General features: G+C 55.0%; 1 protein-coding gene across 1 annotated transcript; it reads left to right on the forward strand.

Annotated features, from left to right (window-relative positions):
- The first annotated feature begins 91 nt into the window (after window positions 1-91).
- PRADC1 (protease associated domain containing 1) lies at window positions 92-17,302 on the forward strand. The gene is made up of 5 exons (XM_044277274.1): window positions 92-249; window positions 14,583-14,683; window positions 14,933-15,042; window positions 16,441-16,608; window positions 17,030-17,302. Exons 1-5 carry the CDS (start codon window positions 192-194, stop codon window positions 17,148-17,150), a joined length of 558 nt encoding a protein of 185 aa, XP_044133209.1. The 5' UTR covers window positions 92-191; the 3' UTR covers window positions 17,151-17,302.
- Window positions 17,303-18,950: the final 1,648 nt, after the last annotated feature.

An 18,950-nucleotide genomic window follows, 5' to 3' on the forward strand; every position in this document is an offset into this window, starting at 1 on the left:
TTCATAGAGCGTGCGCTTCTATTAGGGTGACTACGCGCAGGGACATTGATTGACGTTACAGCGAGCCAATAGGTTTCACGTATCTACCCACCAATAGACGTTCGTGTGGGCGGGGCTCGGTACAGCTGGACTGTGGAAGCGGCGAGGAGGCTCCGTATGGTCAAACAGCGGAGGGGACCGCGGGGGGCAGAATGTGGAGCTGCTGCCTGCTGACCCTGCTGCTGCTCTCACAACCCCTGCTGGCCGGGGGTAGGTATTACATGACAGGAGATCTCAGACACAACTTGGAGGTGGCGTCTGCAGGAGCCACTCTGCTGGTCAGGAGTAGGTATAACAGCAGTACAGCTCTGGCGGTGGAGGTGCTGGTGCTCCCTCTGCTGGTCTGCAGTAGGTATAACAGCAGTACAGCTCTGGGGGTGCAGTGTGGAGGTGCTGGTGCTCCCTCTGCTGGTCAGGAGTAGGTATAACAGCAGTACAGCTCTGGGGTGCAGTGTGGAGGTGCTGGTGCTCCCTCTGCTGGTCAGGAGTAGGTATAACAGCAGTACAGCTCTGGGGTGCAGTGTGCTGGTGCTCCCTCTGCTGGTCAGGAGTAGGTATAACAGCAGTACAGCTCTGGGGGTGCAGTGTGGAGGTGCTGGTGCTCCCCCTGCTGGTCTGCAGTAGGTATAACAGCAGGTAGAGCTCTGGGGGTGCAGTGTGGAGGTGCTGGTGCTCCCCCTGCTGGTCTGCAGTAGGTATAACAGCAGTACAGCTCTGGGGGTGCAGTGTGAAGGTGCTGGTGCTCCCTCTGCTGGTCTGGAGTAGGTATAACAGCAGTACAGCTCTGGGGGTGCAGTGCGGAGGTGCTGGTGCTCCCTCTGCTGGTCAGGAGTAGGCATAGCAGCAGTATAGCTCTGGGGGTGCAGTGTGGAGGTGCTGGTGCTCCCTCTGCTGGTCAGGAGTAGGTATAACAGCAGTACAGCTCTGGGGGTGCAGTGTGGAGGTGCTGGTGCTCCCTCTGCTGGTCTGGAGTAGGTATAACAGCAGGTAGAGCTCTGGGGGTGCAGTGTGGAGGTGCTGGTGCTCCCTCTGCTGGTCAGGAGTAGGTATAACAGCAGGTAGAGCTCTGGGGGTGCAGTGCGGAGGTGCTGGTGCTCCCTCTGCTGGTCAGGAGTAGGCATAACAGCAGTATAGCTCTGGGGGTGCAGTGTGGAGGTGCTGGTGCTCCCTCTGCTGGTCTGGAGTAGGTATAACAGCAGGTAGAGCTTTGGGGGTGCAGTGTGGAGGTGCTGGTGCTCCCTCTGCTGGTCTGGAGTAGGTATAACAGCAGGTAGAGCTCTGGGGGTGCAGTGTGGAGGTGCTGGTGCTCCCCCTGCTGGTCTGCAGTAGGTATACCAGCAGTACAACTGTGGAGGTGCTGGTGCTCCCTCTGCTGGTCAGGAGTAGGTATAACAGCAGGTAGAGCTCTGGGGGTGCAGTGCGGAGGTGCTGGTGCTCCCTCTGCTGGTCAGGAGTAGGCATAACAGCAGTATAGCTCTGGGGGTGCAGTGTGGAGGTGCTGGTGCTCCCCCTGCTGGTCTGCAGTAGGTATAACAGCAGTACAGCTCTGGGGGTGCAGTGTGGAGGTGCTGGTGCTCCCTCTGCTGGTCTGGAGTAGGTATAACAGCAGGTAGAGCTCTGGGGGTGCAGTGTGGAGTTGCTGGTGCTCCCCCCTTCTGGTCTGCAGTAGGTATAACAGCAGTACAGCTCTGGGGGTGCAGTGTGAAGGTGCTGGTGCTCCCTCTGCTGGTCTGGAGTAGGTATAACAGCAGTACAGCTCTGGGGGTGCAGTGCGGAGGTGCTGGTGCTCCCTCTGCTGGTCAGGAGTAGGCATAGCAGCAGTACAGCTCTGGGGGTGCAGTGTGGAGGTGCTGGTGCTCCCTCTGCTGGTCAGGAGTAGGTATAACAGCAGTACAGCTCTGGGGGTGCAGAGTGGAGGTGCTGGTGCTCCCTCTGCTGGTCTGGAGTAGGTATAACAGCAGGTAGAGCTCTGGGGGTGCAGTGTGGAGGTGCTGGTGCTCCCTCTGCTGGTCAGGAGTAGGTATAACAGCAGGTAGAGCTCTGGGGGTGCAGTGCGGAGGTGCTGGTGCTCCCTCTGCTGGTCAGGAGTAGGCATAACAGCAGTATAGCTCTGGGGGTGCAGTGTGGAGGTGCTGGTGCTCCCTCTGCTGGTCTGGAGTAGGTATAACAGCAGGTAGAGCTTTGGGGGTGCAGTGTGGAGGTGCTGGTGCTCCCTCTGCTGGTCTGGAGTAGGTATAACAGCAGGTAGAGCTCTGGGGGTGCAGTGTGGAGGTGCTGGTGCTCCCCCTGCTGGTCTGCAGTAGGTATACCAGCAGTACAACTGTGGAGGTGCTGGTGCTCCCTCTGCTGGTCAGGAGTAGGTATAACAGCAGGTAGAGCTCTGGGGGTGCAGTGCAGAGGTGCTGGTGCTCCCTCTGCTGGTCAGGAGTAGGCATAACAGCAGTATAGCTCTGGGGGTGCAGTGTGGAGGTGCTGGTGCTCCCCCTGCTGGTCTGCAGTAGGTATAACAGCAGTACAGCTCTGGGGGTGCAGTGTGGAGGTGTTGGTGCTCCCTCTGCTGGTCTGGAGTAGGTATAACAGCAGGTAGAGCTCTGGGGGTGCAGTGTGGAGGTGCTGGTGCTCCCTCTGCTGGTCTGGAGTAGGTATAACAGCAGGTAGAGCTCTGGGGGTGCAGTGTGGAGGTGCTGGTGCTCCCCCTGCTGGTCTGCAGTAGGTATACCAGCAGTACAACTGTGGAGGTGCTGGTGCTCCCTCTGCTGGTCAGGAGTAGGTATAACAGCAGGTAGAGCTCTGGGGGTGCAGTGTGGAGGTGCTGGTGCTCCCTCTGCTGGTCTGGAGTAGGTATAACAGCAGGTAGAGCTCTGGGGGTGCAGTGTGGAGGTGCTGGTGCGCCCTCTGCTGGTCCACGCTAGGTATTTCAGGAGTCTTGATGTCTGAATGGAAGCAGTCACAGATATTCTTTATTTCTATAGCGCCACCATATTCCGCAGCGCTTTACAATTTAGAGGGTTCTTGTACAAAACAAGACGTCACAAAGTTACCGGTTAATATACAACTGAAACACTAGGAGTGAGGACCCTGCTCACAAGAGCTTACAATCTATGAGGAAGTGGGGGGGACACAAAAGGTAGTTAATTGTGATATGACGTGTTCCAGCCATCTTTGGACTGAACGGGCCGATCTGTGTGCGCTAATGCTTTGGGTGTGGGGGTTACTGTCAGAAGGTCGATTTCAGGTCTGACGAGTTAGGGGGGAGGGGGGGGTTACTTGGGGAAGAGTCAGTTTAGTAAGTATGATAACCCTGCCTGAAAATATGTGTTTTTAAGGCACATTTGAAGGTAGGTAAGTGGGGAATTGACCTGATATTCCAGGGCAGAGGATTCCAGAGAGTAGGTGCAGCTCAAGAAAAGTCTTAAAGACGAACGAATCGTGGAGGATTTTTATCTTTGATCACTAACGGATCGGAGAGCAGGAGCAGGGTGGTAGATGGAGGTGTATGGAGGTGCAGCACTGTGGAGAGCAGGAGCAGGGTGGTAGATGGAGATGTATGGAGGTGCAGCACTGTGGAGAGCAGGAGCAGGGTGGTAGATGGAGGTATATGGAGGTGCAGCACTGTGGAGAGCAGGAGCAGGGTGGTAGATGGAGGTGCAGCACTGTGGAGAGCAGGAGCAGGGTGGTAGATGGAGGTATATGGAGGTGCAGCACTGTGGAGAGCAGGAGCAGGGTGGTAGATGGAGGTATATGGAGGTGCAGCACTGTGGTGAGCAGGAGCAGGGTGGTAGATGGAGGTAGATGGAGGTGCAGCACTGTGGAGAGCAGGAGCAGGGTGGTAGATGGAGGTGCAGCACTGTGGAGAGCAGGAGCAGGGTGGTAGATGGAGGTATATGGAGGTGCAGCACTGTGGAGAGCAGGAGCAGGGTGGTAGATGGAGGTATATGGAGGTGCAGCACTGTGGAGAGCAGGAGCAGGGTGGTAGATGGAGGTATATGGAGGTGCAGCACTGTGGAGAGCAGGAGCAGGGTGGTAGATGGAGGTATATGGAGGTGCAGCACTGTGGAGAGAAGGAGCACGGTGGTAGATTGAGGTATATGGAGGTGCAGCACTGTGGAGAGCAGGAGCAGGGTGGTAGATGGAGGTATATGGAGGTGCAGCACTGTGGAGAGCAGGAGCAGGGTGGTAGATGGAGGTGTATGGAGGTGCAGCACTGTGGAGAGCAGGAGCAGGGTGGTAGATGGAGATGTATGGAGGTGCGGCACTGTGGAGAGCAGGAGCAGGGTGGTAAATGGAGGTATATGGAGGTGCAGCACTGTGGAGAGCAAGAGCAGGGTGGTAGATGGCGGTATATGGAGGTGCAGCACTGTGGAGAGCAGGAGCAGGGTGGTAGATGGAGGTGCAGCACTGTGGAGAGCAGGAGCAGGGTGATAGATTGAGGTATATGGAGGTGCAGCACTGTGGAGAGCAGGAGCAGGGTGGTATATGGAGGTGCGGCACTGTGGAGAGCAGGAGCAGGGTGGTAGATGGAGGTATATGGAGGTGCCGCACTGTGGAGAGCAGGAGCAGGGTGGTAGATTGAGGTATATGGAGGTGCAGCACTGTGGAGAGCAGGAGCAGGGTGGTAGATGGAGGTGTATGGAGGTGCAGCACTGTGGAGAGCAGGAGCAGGGTGGTAGATGGAGGTATATGGAGGTGCAGCACTGTGGAGAGCAGGAGCAGGGTGGTAGATGGAGGTATATGGAGGTGCAGCACTGTGGTGAGCAGGAGCAGGGTGGTAGATGGAGGTGCAGCACTGTGGAGAGCAGGAGCAGGGTGGTAGATGGAGGTGCAGCACTGTGGAGAGCAGGAGCAGGGTGGTATATGGAGGTGTATGGAGGTGCAGCACTGTGGAGAGCAGGAGCAGGGTGGTAGATGGAGGTATATGGAGGTGCAGCACTGTGGAGAGCAGGAGCAGGGTGGTAGATGGAGGTATATGGAGGTGCAGCACTGTGGAGAGCAGGAGCAGGGTGGTAGATGGAGGTATATGGAGGTGCAGCACTGTGGAGAGCAGGAGCACGGTGGTAGATTGAGGTATATGGAGGTGCAGCACTGTGGAGAGCAGGAGCAGGGTGGTAGATGGAGGTATATGGAGGTGCAGCACTGTGGAGAGCAGGAGCAGGGTGGTAGATGGAGGTGTATGGAGGTGCAGCACTGTGGAGAGCAGGAGCAGGGTGGTAGATGGAGGTATATGGAGGTGCAGCACTGTGGAGAGCAGGAGCAGGGTGGTAGATGAAGGTGTATGGAGGTGCAGCACTGTGGAGAGCAGGAGCAGGGTGATAGATTGAGGTATATGGAGGTGCAGCACTGTGGAGAGCAGGAGCAGGGTGGTAGATGGAGGTGTATGGAGGTGCAGCACTGTGGAGAGCAGGAGCAGGGTGGTAGATGGAGGTATATGGAGGTGCAGCACTGTGGAGAGCAGGAGCAGGGTGGTAGATGGAGGTATATGGAGGTGCAGCACTGTGGTGAGCAGGAGCAGGGTGGTAGATGGAGGTAGATGGAGGTGCAGCACTGTGGAGAGCAGGAGCAGGGTGGTAGATGGAGGTGCAGCACTGTGGAGAGCAGGAGCAGGGTGGTATATGGAGGTGTATGGAGGTGCAGCACTGTGGAGAGCAGGAGCAGGGTGGTAGATGGAGATGTATGGAGGTGCAGCACTGTGGAGAGCAGGAGCAGGGTGGTAGATGGAGGTATATGGAGGTGCAGCACTGTGGAGAGCAGGAGCAGGGTGGTAGATGGAGATGTATGGAGGTGCAGCACTGTGGAGAGCAGGAGCAGGGTGGTAGATGGAGGTATATGGAGGTGCAGCACTGTGGAGAGCAGGAGCAGGGTGGTAGATGGAGGTATATGGAGGTGCAGCACTGTGGAGAGCAGGAGCAGGGTGGTAGATGGAGGTATATGGAGGTGCAGCACTGTGGAGAGCAGGAGCACGGTGGTAGATTGAGGTATATGGAGGTGCAGCACTGTGGAGAGCAGGAGCAGGGTGGTAGATGGAGGTATATGGAGGTGCAGCACTGTGGAGAGCAGGAGCAGGGTGGTAGATGGAGGTGTATGGAGGTGCAGCACTGTGGAGAGCAGGAGCAGGGTGGTAGATGGAGGTATATGGAGGTGCAGCACTGTGGAGAGCAGGAGCAGGGTGGTAAATGGAGGTATATGGAGGTGCAGCACTGTGGAGAGCAAGAGCAGGGTGGTAGATGGCGGTATATGGAGGTGCAGCACTGTGGAGAGCAGGAGCAGGGTGGTAGATGGAGGTGCAGCACTGTGGAGAGCAGGAGCAGGGTGATAGATTGAGGTATATGGAGGTGCAGCACTGTGGAGAGCAGGAGCAGGGTGGTATATGGAGGTGCGGCACTGTGGAGAGCAGGAGCAGGGTGGTAGATGGAGGTATATGGAGGTGCGGCACTGTGGAGAGCAGGAGCAGGGTGGTAGATGGAGGTGTATGGAGGTGCAGCACTGTGGAGAGCAGGAGCAGGGTGATAGATTGAGGTATATGGAGGTGCAGCACTGTGGAGAGCAGGAGCAGGGTGGTATATGGAGGTGCAGCACTGTGGAGAGCAGGAGCAGGGTGATAGATTGAGGTATATGGAGGTGCAGCACTGTGGAGAGCAGGAGCAGGGTGGTAGATGGAGGTGTATGGAGGTGCAGCACTGTGGAGAGCAGGAGCAGGGTGGTAGATGGAGGTATATGGAGGTGCAGCACTGTGGAGAGCAGGAGCAGGGTGGTAGATGGAGGTATATGGAGGTGCAGCACTGTGGAGAGCAGGAGCAGGGTGGTAGATGGAGGTGTATGGAGGTGCAGCACTGTGGAGAGCAGGAGCAGGGTGGTAGATGGAGGTGCAGCACTGTGGAGAGCAGGAGCAGGGTGGTAGATGGAGGTGTATGGAGGTGCAGCACTGTGGAGAGCAGGAGCAGGGTGGTAGATGGAGGTGTATGGAGGTGCAGCACTGTGGAGAGCAGGAGCAGGGTGGTAGATGGAGGTGTAGCACTGTGGAGAGCAGGAGCAGGGTGGTAGATGGAGGTATATGGAGGTGCAGCACTGTGGAGAGCAGGAGCAGGGTGATAGATGGAGGTATATGGAGGTGCAGCACTGTGGAGAGCAGGAGCAGGGTGGTAGATGGAGGTATATGGAGGTGCAGCACTGTGGAGAGCAGGAGCAGGGTGGTAGATGGAGGTATATGGAGGTGCAGCACTGTGGAGAGCAGGAGCAGGGTGGTAGATGGAGGTGCAGCACTGTGGAGAGCAGGAGCAGGGTGGTAGATGGAGGTATATGGAGGTGCAGCACTGTGGAGAGCAGGAGCAGGGTGGTAGATGGAGGTGCAGCACTGTGGAGAGCAGGAGCAGGGTGGTAGATGGAGGTGCAGCACTGTGGAGAGCAGGAGCAGGGTGGTAGATGGAGGTATATGGAGGTGCAGCACTGTGGAGAGCAGGAGCAGGGTGGTAGATGGAGGTATATGGAGGTGCAGCACTGTGGAGAGCAGGAGCAGGGTGGTAGATGGAGATATATGGAGGTGCAGCACTGTGGAGAGCAGGAGCAGGGTGGTAGATGGAGGTATATGGAGGTGCGGCACTGTGGAGAGCAGGAGCAGGGTGGTAGATGGAGGTATATGGAGGTGCGGCACTGTGGAGAGCAGGAGCAGGGTGGTAGATGGAGGTGTATGGAGGTGCAGCACTGTGGAGAGCAGGAGCAGGGTGGTAGATGGAGGTATATGGAGGTGCAGCACTGTGGAGAGCAGGAGCAGGGTGGTAGATGGAGGTGTATGGAGGTGCAGCACTGTGGAGAGCAGGAGCAGGGGTGATAGATTGAGGTATATGGAGGTGCAGCACTGTGGAGAGCAGGAGCAGGGTGGTAGATGGGGTTGTATGGAGGGGCAGCACTGTGGAGAGCAGGAGCAGGGTGGAGATGGAGGTATGGAGGTGCAGCACTGTGGGAGAGCAGGAGCAGGGTGGTAGATGGAGGTATATGGAGGTGCAGCACTGTGGAGAGCAGGAGCAGGGTGGTAGATGGAGGTATATGGAGGTGCAGCACTGTGGTGAGCAGGAGCAGGGTGGTAGATGGAGGTAGATGGAGGTGCAGCACTGTGGAGAGCAGGAGCAGGGTGGTAGATGGAGGTGCAGCACTGTGAGAGCAGGAGCAGGGTGGTATATGGAGGTGTATGGAGGTGCAGCACTGTGGAGAGCAGGAGCAGGGTGGTAGATGGAGGTATATGGAGGTGCAGCACTGTGGAGAGCAGGAGCAGGGTGGTAGATGGAGGTATATGGAGGTGCAGCACTGTGGAGAGCAGGAGCAGGGTGGTAGATGGAGGTATATGGAGGTGCAGCACTGTGGAGAGCAGGAGCACGGTGGTAGATTGAGGTATATGGAGGTGCAGCACTGTGGAGAGCAGGAGCAGGGTGGTAGATGGAGGTATATGGAGGTGCAGCACTGTGGAGAGCAGGAGCAGGGTGGTAGATGGAGGTGTATGGAGGTGCAGCACTGTGGAGAGCAGGAGCAGGGTGGTAGATGGAGGTATATGGAGGTGCAGCACTGTGGAGAGCAGGAGCAGGGTGGTAAATGGAGGTATATGGAGGTGCAGCACTGTGGAGAGCAAGAGCAGGGTGGTAGATGGCGGTATATGGAGGTGCAGCACTGTGGAGAGCAGGAGCAGGGTGGTAGATGGAGGTGCAGCACGGTGGAGAGCAGGAGCAGGGTGATAGATTGAGGTATATGGAGGTGCAGCACTGTGGAGAGCAGGAGCAGGGTGGTATATGGAGGTGCGGCACTGTGGAGAGCAGGAGCAGGGTGGTAGATGGAGGTATATGGAGGTGCGGCATTGTGGAGAGCAGGAGCAGGGTGATAGATTGAGGTATATGGAGGTGCAGCACTGTGGAGAGCAGGAGCAGGGTGGTAGATGGAGGTGTATGGAGGTGCAGCACTGTGGAGAGCAGGAGCAGGGTGGTAGATGGAGGTGCAGCACTGTGGAGAGCAGGAGCAGGGTGGTAGATGGAGGTGTATGGAGGTGCAGCACTGTGGAGAGCAGGAGCAGGGTGGTAGATGGAGGTGTATGGAGGTGCAGCACTGTGGAGAGCAGGAGCAGGGTGGTAGATGGAGGTGTAGCACTGTGGAGAGCAGGAGCAGGGTGGTAGATGGAGGTATATGGAGGTGCAGCACTGTGGAGAGCAGGAGCAGGGTGATAGATGGAGGTATATGGAGGTGCAGCACTGTGGAGAGCAGGAGCAGGGTGGTAGATGGAGGTATATGGAGGTGCAGCACTGTGGAGAGCAGGAGCAGGGTGGTAGATGGAGGTATATGGAGGTGCAGCACTGTGGAGAGCAGGAGCAGGGTGGTAGATGGAGGTGCAGCACTGTGGAGAGCAGGAGCAGGGTGGTAGATGGAGGTATATGGAGGTGCAGCACTGTGGAGAGCAGGAGCAGGGTGGTAGATGGAGGTGCAGCACTGTGGAGAGCAGGAGCAGGGTGGTAGATGGAGGTGCAGCACTGTGGAGAGCAGGAGCAGGGTGGTAGATGGAGGTATATGGAGGTGCAGCACTGTGGAGAGCAGGAGCAGGGTGGTAGATGGAGGTATATGGAGGTGCAGCACTGTGGAGAGCAGGAGCAGGGTGGTAGATGGAGATATATGGAGGTGCAGCACTGTGGAGAGCAGGAGCAGGGTGGTAGATGGAGGTATATGGAGGTGCGGCACTGTGGAGAGCAGGAGCAGGGTGGTAGATGGAGGTGCAGCACTGTGGAGAGCAGGAGCAGGGTGGTAGATGGAGGTATATGGAGGTGCAGCACTGTGGAGAGCAGGAGCAGGGTGGTAGATTGAGGTATATGGAGGTGCAGCACTGTGGAGAGCAGGAGCAGGTGGTAGATGGAGGTATATGGAGGTGCAGCACTGTGGAGAGCAGGAGCAGGGTGGTAGATGGAGGTGCAGCACTGTGGAGAGCAGGAGCAGGGTGGTAGATGGAGGTAGATGGAGGTGCAGCACTGTGGAGAGCAGGAGCAGGGTGGTAGATGGAGGTAGATGGAGGTGCAGCACTGTGGAGAGCAGGAGCAGGGTGGTAGATGGAGGTATATGGAGGTGCAGCACTGTGGAGAGCAGGAGCAGGGTGGTAGATGGAGGTATATGGAGGTGCAGCACTGTGGAGAGCAGGAGCAGGGTGGTAGATGGAGGTATATGGAGGTGCAGCACTGTGGAGAGCAGGAGCAGGTGGTAGATGGAGGTGCAGCACTGTGGAGAGCAGGAGCAGGGTGGTAGATGGAGGTATATGGAGGTGCAGCACTGTGGAGAGCAGGAGCAGGGTGGTAGATGGAGGTGCAGCACTGTGGAGAGCAGGAGCAGGGTGGTAGATGGAGGTAGATGGAGGTGCAGCACTGTGGAGAGCAGGAGCAGGGTGGTAGATGGAGGTATATGGAGGTGCAGCACTGTGGAGAGCAGGAGCAGGGTGGTAGATGGAGGTGCAGCACTGTGGAGAGCAGGAGCAGGGTGGTAGATGGAGGTGCAGCACTGTGGAGAGCAGGAGCAGGGTGGTAGATGGAGGTGTAGCACTGTGGAGAGCAGGAGCAGGGTGGTAGATGGAGGTATATGGAGGTGCAGCACTGTGGAGAGCAGGAGCAGGGTGGTAGATGGAGATGTATGGAGGTGCAGCACTGTGGAGAGCAGGATCAGGGTGGTAGATTGAGGTATATGGAGGTGCAGCACTGTGGAGAGCAGGAGCAGGGTGGTAGATGGAGGTGTATGGAGGTGCAGCACTGTGGAGAGCAGGAGCAGGGTGGTAGATGGAGGTGCAGCACTGTGGAGAGCAGGAGCAGGGTGGTAGATTGAGGTATATGGAGGTGCAGCACTGTGGAGAGCAGGAGCAGGGTGGTAGATGGAGGTGTATGGAGGTGCAGCACTGTGGAGAGCAGGAGCAGGGTGATAGATGGAGGTATATGGAGGTGCAGCACTGGAGAGCAGGAGCAGGGTGGTAGATGGAGGTATATGGAGGTGCAGCACTGTGGAGAGCAGGAGCAGGGTGGTAGATGGAGGTATATGGAGGTGCAGCACTGTGGAGAGCAGGAGCAGGGTGGTAGATGGAGGTATATGGAGGTGCAGCACTGTGGAGAGCAGGAGCAGGGTGGTAGATGGAGGTGCAGCACTGTGGAGAGCAGGAGCAGGGTGGTAGATGGAGGTGTATGGAGGTGCAGCACTGTGGAGAGCAGGAGCAGGGTGGTAGATGGAGGTGCAGCACTGTGGAGAGCAGGAGCAGGGTGGTAGATGGAGGTATATGGAGGTGCAGCACTGTGGAGAGCAGGAGCAGGGTGGTAGATGGAGGTGCAGCACTGTGGAGAGCAGGAGCAGGGTGGTAGATGGAGGTGTTTGGAGGTGCAGCACTGTGGAGAGCAGGAGCAGGGTGGTAGATTGAGGTATATGGAGGTGCAGCACTGTGGAGAGCAGGAGCAGGGTGGTAGATGGAGATATATGGAGGTGCAGCACTGTGGAGAGCAGGAGCAGGGTGGTAGATGGAGATATATGGAGGTGCAGCACTGTGGAGAGCAGGAGCAGGGTGGTAGATGGAGGTATATGGAGGTGCGGCACTGTGGAGAGCAGGAGCAGGGTGGTAGATGGAGATGTATGGAGGTGCAGCACTGTGGAGAGCAGGAGCAGGGTGGTAGATGGAGGTATATGGAGGTGCGGCACTGTGGAGAGCAGGAGCAGGGTGGTAGATGGAGATATATGGAGGTGCAGCACTGTGGAGAGCAGGAGCAGGGTGGTAGATGGAGATGTATGGAGGTGCAGCACTGTGGAGAGCAGGAGCAGGGTGGTAGATGGAGATGTATGGAGGTGCAGCACTGTGGAGAGCAGGAGCAGGGTGGTAGATGGAGGTATATGGAGGTGCGGCACTGTGGAGAGCAGGAGCAGGGTGGTAGATGGAGATGTATGGAGGTGCGGCACTGTGGAGAGCAGGAGCAGGGTGGTAGATGGAGATGTATGGAGGTGCGGCACTGTGGAGAGCAGGAGCAGGGTGGTAGATGGAGATGTATGGAGGTGCGGCACTGTGGAGAGCAGGAGCAGGGTGGTAGATGGAGGTGCAGCACTGTGGAGAGCAGGAGCAGGGTGGTAGATGAAGATGTATGGAGGTGCGGCACTGTGGAGAGCTTTGTATTCTGTGCTGGATGGGCAACCAGTGAAGTGACTGGCACAGGCTAGTAGCATCGGTCTAGCGGATGGACAGACGGAAGAGCCTGGCTGCAGCATTTAGGACAGACTGAAGGGGGGAGAGACTAGTGAGAGGAGACCAGTATTAGTGGTCAGGACGAGAACTAATTACAGCAACAACAAGAGTTTTGCTGTTTCCACCGTAAGAAAAGGGCGGATTCTGGCGATATTCTTGAGGTGCAGACGACAAGAGCGTGTAAGGGTACTTTCACACTAGCGTTTTTCTTTTCTGGCGCTGAGTTCCGTCCTAGGGGCTCAAATCCGGAAAAGAACTGATCAGTTTTATCCCCATGCATTCTGAATGGAGAGCGATCCGTTCATAAGTTCAGTCTTTTTGACTAATCGGGCTTTTTCAGAAAACCGTAGCATGTTGTATTTTTACCTCCGGCCAAAAATCCGGAACACTTTGACTGAACGCCTTTTTCCCATTGACTTGCATTAATGCCGGATCTGGCGCCGTGTGTTCCGTCAAACCGGATCCGGATTTTGTATGTTAAACCTGAAAAATGTGAAAAAAAAGTTAAAATCCATAAATGGCGGATCTGTTTTTTCCAATGCATTTTTTTCATTGTGATCAAAATCCTGATCAGGATTCAAATGTAATCCGTTTTTCTAGATCCGGCGGGCAGGTCCGGTGACGGAATTGCACGCCGGATTCAAACAACGCTAGTGTGAAAGTAGCCTAAGTGATTGAATATGGGGAACAAAGGCAAGATCAGAGTCAAGTGTGGCCCCAAGACAGCAGCATGTGCACAGGAGTTATGATAGTGCTGCAGACCGAAATTGAAATATCAAGTTTAGGTGAGTTAGTAGATTGGGGGGGGGGGGGAGACAAGGAGGTTCCGTTTTTGAGAGGTTCAGTTTTAGATACAGAGGACATGATGTTAGAGACAGCTGCCAGACAATCACTGGTGTTTTGGAGTAAAGCAGGGGTGATGTCAGGGGATGAAGTGTATAGTTGGGTGTCGTCAGCAAAGAGATGGTATCGAAAACCAAATCTACTGATAGTCTGTCTGATGGGGGCTGTATAGAGGGAGAAGAGTAGAGGATCTAGTACTGATCCCTGAGGAACGCTGACATCAAGAGGAAAAGAAGAGCCAGAGAATGATACACTAAAGGAGCGGCCAGAGAGATAGGAAGAACCAAGAGAGAGCAGTGTCCTTAAGGGCCAATTGAGTGGAGCATGGTGAGGAGGAGTTTATGGTCTACGGTATCGAACGCTGCAGAGAGATCCAGCAGAATCGGTAGAGAATAGTCACCATTTCTTTTTGCTGTCAGGAGATCATTAGACACTTTAGTAAGGGCAGTTTCTGCAGAGTGAAGAGGGCGAAAGGCAGATTGTAAGGGGTCAAGAGGAGAGTTTGCAGAGAGATAATTACCTGAGAGTAGACAAGACGTTCCAGGAGTTTAAAGATGAAGGCGAGGTTAGAAACGGGTCGGATCAAGTAGTGATTTAGTAGCAGGGTTATAGAAGAATGTTTGAAAGACAGAAAGATATCAGAAGAGAGAAAAAGGTTAAGTATTGTAGAGAGGGCGGGGGTGTCGAGAAACAGAGAGAAGTCTGGAGACTCCTTCTGTTATAGGGTCAAAAGAGGAGAAAGAACGTGTGGGAGGGAGGAGGACTGAAATTGGTTGGGGACTGGGAGATTATTTCCTGCCGGATACTGCCAATCCTATCTCTGATGTAAGTGGCCGTGCCATCCGCGCAGAGGTCAGTGACAGGTTCTGGAACTTTAGGGCTTAGAAGAGAATGAAAAGTGTCAGAGTGGTTTTGGGTTATTTGAGAGTGAGGAGATGAGAGGACAAGTACTTCTGTTTGTCAAAGTTGAGAGCCGAATTCTTTTTATACTTTTATAATGGAGGAAATCAGTTGATTTTCTCCATAAGCATTCTGCACATCTGGAGCATCACCGGAGAAAACGCGTTTCAGGCGTGTGCCAGGGTTGATATGTTCTTCGTTGGCAGGGTTGGACGGATATTGGAGGTCAGTGAGGAGGCCAAGTGGCAAAGTGATCTAGGAATTGGTGGGGGGAGCCTGGGGGACCATAGACAACTGGTAGGTGGAAGAGTCTGATGGTGTGGATCTCAGAAGAGCCGAATGTGAGAGGGGGTACAGGGGGATAGACCTGAAACGTGCACTGTGGAGAGAGTAGTATGAACTGCACCTCCCAGCGTCCTCTGTAATCAGACCTGGGGTGGGTGGAGCATCACATCAAACTCCTCCCCCAGCTTAATACCCATTTTCTGGTGTAGTGCCCCCTGGATGTAGCCAGTCGAGTGATTTATTTTTTTTTCCCCGGTGTGCTCGGTGGTTAATGGTCGCCCTCTTCTCTCACCCTCAGGCCTCCGGATCCAGGATTACTTGTATTTCCAGGTGCTGAGCCCAGGCGATATCCGCTACATCTTTACTGCCACCCCAGCTAAAGACTTTGGTGGAGCGTTTGTGAGTATTCTGGCGCCCTCCAGCGACTTTGTCTGTAGAAGGTTTGTGCAGTTTGACTGGAGCGCAGATAGCGTCATGTGACCGTGAGGTCACATGGTACAAGATTTGTCTTAAAGGGCCACTGACCTTATAACACCATTGCACCTGATATCTGTCACGTAAGGCTGTCACGTGGCCCCGCCCCGTAAGATTGGCGCCACTTTACATAAACGCTTGGCCCTGACTCCTCTGTGTCTGTTTCTCCTGTAGAGCCAGAGATACGACCAGATCCACCTGGTCCCGGCTGATCCCCCCGAGGCCTGTGGAGAGCTCAACAATGGCGCCTTCATCCAGGGCCAGATCGCACTGGTGGAGCGCGGGTGAGTGGACCATGCCATAAAGGGGCCCCCAGTCAGTGGTGTGTCTAAGGTGTTTTGCCCCTGAGATGGGTCCTTTCTTTGGCACCTCCCCATACTTCAAAACATTTTTTTCCTTCACGCTGGCGATTCCCCCTCTGTGCCCCCCTTCACGCTGGCGATGCCCTCTGTGCCCCCCATTGTCACTGTTTTTATTAATTACTCCCCTTGTCCCGTCCCTGATGATCACCTCCAGTGCTCCCCCCTGCGGGCACAGATGGCACTGTGTGGGAGGAGCACAGGCGATTCCCAGCCTGCAGGCTCCTCCCACACAGGTCGGCAGCGCCATCTGTGCCCGCAGGGGGAGAGCTGGAGGTGATCATCAGGGACAAGGAGTGCGGGGAGCTGGGTGGTCAGTAAGTGAAAGGACAGCCGGCTCCGGCAGTGACCACTTCCATCTTTATTTATGGGAGTGCTCATTGCTTCTGGCACCCGGGTGGACCGCCACCACCTTGGCACACCCCTGCACCCAGTATGGGTGGTACGCCCCTCTGTACTAGCACTTGGTACGTCCTGAGCTGCTGTGATTGAGCAGCGCCACCTCCAGGTGACATGAAGCAGCAGCACACTTCTCGGACACTATTCTCGTCTCCATGGAAACAGAAGCATCTGACACAATGTATCAGCTGATTCTATAATCACATCCTGCTGTTTAACTCCAGAGGTGCCGCTGTGAACCCTGCGGGGGGAGAAGTGCATGCAGGACAATTCCCTCATTTATGTCTTTTACTAAACTGTCCTCTCGGGCAGGAGCGACGCAGGTGACGGAGGAGCCGCTCCTTCCGTTCGTAGGTCACATGACGTCAGGCAATCCCCTAAGACTGCGTGCAGAGAGTCGCTCATGGTCACTGCGGTATAAATGCATCTTCCTCACACGGAGCATTGATTACTCGTTAAAAGGCCGGTACTGTCAACTACAACTTCCTCACACAGCTGGGGGTTTGTTGCAGTGTATCCGTTCAGGTAGGTTATTTTGCAGGCAGAAGATTGTCTAGACTGGACGCAATTGCAACAAACCATCAGCGGTGAGAGGTATTAGATCAGGATGGGGTTTCAGTCTCTGCTTATGATCTATAAATGATTCCATTCAATGACAGGAAGCAGAGATTTTTATTTTTTTTAAATAGTTAGAAATTTAAATGACTAAGTTGCAGAATTTATCCTTGTACGATAATACAGAAGACTGGACGCCGGCCCTTTAAGTAATGGCTTATTTCTGGCAGATTCAGCTGTGTGGATGAGGCCCTCCCTGCGCTGTGGGCGGAGCTCGTATCCCGCATGTCTATTGGACAGTTCCATTATGTGATGGTTACAGGGGGAGCTTCCGCCTCTGATTCCCGTGGTCTTGTCTCCTCCTGACAGGGGCTGCTCCTTTCTGTCCAAGACGCGGGTGATCCAGGAACACGGCGGACGAGCGGTAATCATCGCTGACAACGCCTCCGACAACGACAGCGTCTACGTGGAGATGATCCAGGATAACAGCGGACGGACGGCGGAAATCCCAGCGCTCTTCCTGCTGGGGAGAGACGGGTGAGCTGGCCTGGGGGGTGGGGCCTAGGATGTAAATTAGTCCTCGTCGTCCGCTCTCATTTGCATATATTCCTGAACGTGTGTTGTAGCAGAGCTGAGCGGCGCAGGGCTGACCTAGCTCTGTTGGAGTATGGCGGCCATGTTTGTTCTCACCCAGCTTTCCCGGGCGCTGATATGTCAGCTTTCTGGGTCACATGATCTCGGCGGTGAATTCACAGGTTGTTCTGCCCTGAGAGATCTTTATCTTCTACTCCAGTCACCTCCAGAGCTGCATTTACTATCCTATTTGCACGCCCTCACTTAACAGCTGCCCCTGCTGGTTCAGTGTCTGGAGTGCAGGGCATAAGCCGGTAGCCAGAAGGGTTGTGACTGCAGCTTTGGTTGTGACTGGAGTATAATTCGGCCTGTGTCTCCCCTGCAGGTACATGATCCAGCGCTCCCTGGAGCAGCACGGCCTCCCCTGGGCGGTCATCTCCATCCCGGTCAACGTCAGCAGCATCCCCACGTTTGAGCTCCGGCAGCCGCCCTGGACGTTCTGGTAGCGACCGCAGCGCCACCCGGTGTTCTCCAGCAGAGGGCGCCGCTGACTCTATTTCTGCACAGGAAGGTTTTTTCGCTTTTGTGAAGCTGATTTTTGTATTTCTCGTCTTCCTCCCGGACTCCGTGTCGTACAAGATAAAGATGATTTCACAGACCGCGTCTGATCTCCTGATTTATAGTAAGATGGCGCGCGAGCCGGGGTCATCAGGCCACAAATAACTGCCCCCCCCGGGAGCTTAGCTGCTTGCTGATGGTTTCCAGTGAGAACCAGCAGAATTGAGAGTGCAGCTCTGGATGCTATTTTTTATAGATTGAGGCCTCATGCACACGACTGTTGTGTGCACCCGTGCCCATTGTTCCGTTTTCCATAATTTTCTGCGGACCCGTTGACTTTCAATGGGTCCGATGAAAACTCGGAAAATGCACCGTTTGTCATCCACCTCCGTGATCCGTGTATCCTGTCCGTCAAAAAAATAGGACCTGTCCTATTTTTTTGATGGACAACGGTTCACGGACCCATTCAAGTCAATGGGTCCGTGAAAGAACACGGATGCACACAAGATTGGCATCCGCGTCCGTGATCGTAGGTTACTTTCATACAGACGGATCCGAAGATCCGTCTGCATAAAAGCTTTTTCAGACCTGTCAGAGATCAGGGGCTGCCAGGCAGCAGGGGGCAGACCCCCCTCCCTCCCGTTTTAATTTCATTGGTGGCCAGTGCGGCCCCCCCTCCCTCTATTGTATTTATATCATTGGTGGCACAGTGTGCAGCCCCCCTCCCCGATCATTGGTGGCAGCGGAGAGTTCTGATCGGAGTCCCAGTTTAATCGCTGGGGCTCCGATCAGTAACCATGGCAACCAGGACGCTACTGCAGTCCTGGCTGCCATGGTTACTTAGCAATATTAGAAGCATCATACTTACCTGCTGTGCTGTCTGTGACCGGCTGGGAGCTCCCAGCCGGTCACAGACAGCGCAGCAGGTAAGTATGATGCTTCTAATATTGCTAAGTAACCATGGCAGCCAGGACTGCAGTAGCGTCCTGGTTGCCATGGTTACCGATTGAAGCCCCAGCGATTAAACTGGGACTCCGATCAGAACTCTCCACTGCCACCAATGGGGGGAGGAGAGAGAGGGGAGGCCGCACACTGGCCACCAACGAAAAGAATACAATAGAGGGAGGGAGGGGGCCGCACTGGCCACCAATGAAATTAAGAGGGGAGAGGGGGGTCTGCCCCCTCCCAGCCCCTGATCTCTTACATGGGGATATGATACGCACAATTAACCCCTTCAGGTGCGGCACCTGAGGGGGTTAATTGTGCGTATCATATCCCCATGTAAGAGATCAGGGGCTGCCAGGCAGCAGGGGGCAGTCATGTACACAGTTCTTAGTATATTCTAACTAGAAGCGTCCCCATCACCATGGGAACGCCTCTGTGTTAGATCTGAGTTTTCACGATGTGACAGTATATTCTAACTCAAATCCGATGGTATTTTCTAACATAGAGGCGTTCCCATGGTGATGGGGACGCTTCAAGTTAAAATATACCATCGGATTGGAGAAAACTCTGATCCGATGGTATAATAGGGACTCCTGACTTTACATTGAAAGTCAATGGGGGACGGATCCGTTTGCAATTACACCATATTGTGTCAACGTCAAACGGATCCGTTTGGCTCCGCACGGCCAGGCGGACACCAAAACGATTTTTTCTTCATGTCCGTGGATCCTCCAAAAATCAAGGAAGACCCACGGATGAAAAACCGGACACGGATCACGGACCTTAAAAAAAAAACGGTTGTG

This window comes from Bufo gargarizans, chromosome 1 (genome assembly GCF_014858855.1).
Source record: "Bufo gargarizans isolate SCDJY-AF-19 chromosome 1, ASM1485885v1, whole genome shotgun sequence".
Taxonomy (NCBI): Eukaryota; Metazoa; Chordata; class Amphibia; order Anura; family Bufonidae; genus Bufo; species Bufo gargarizans.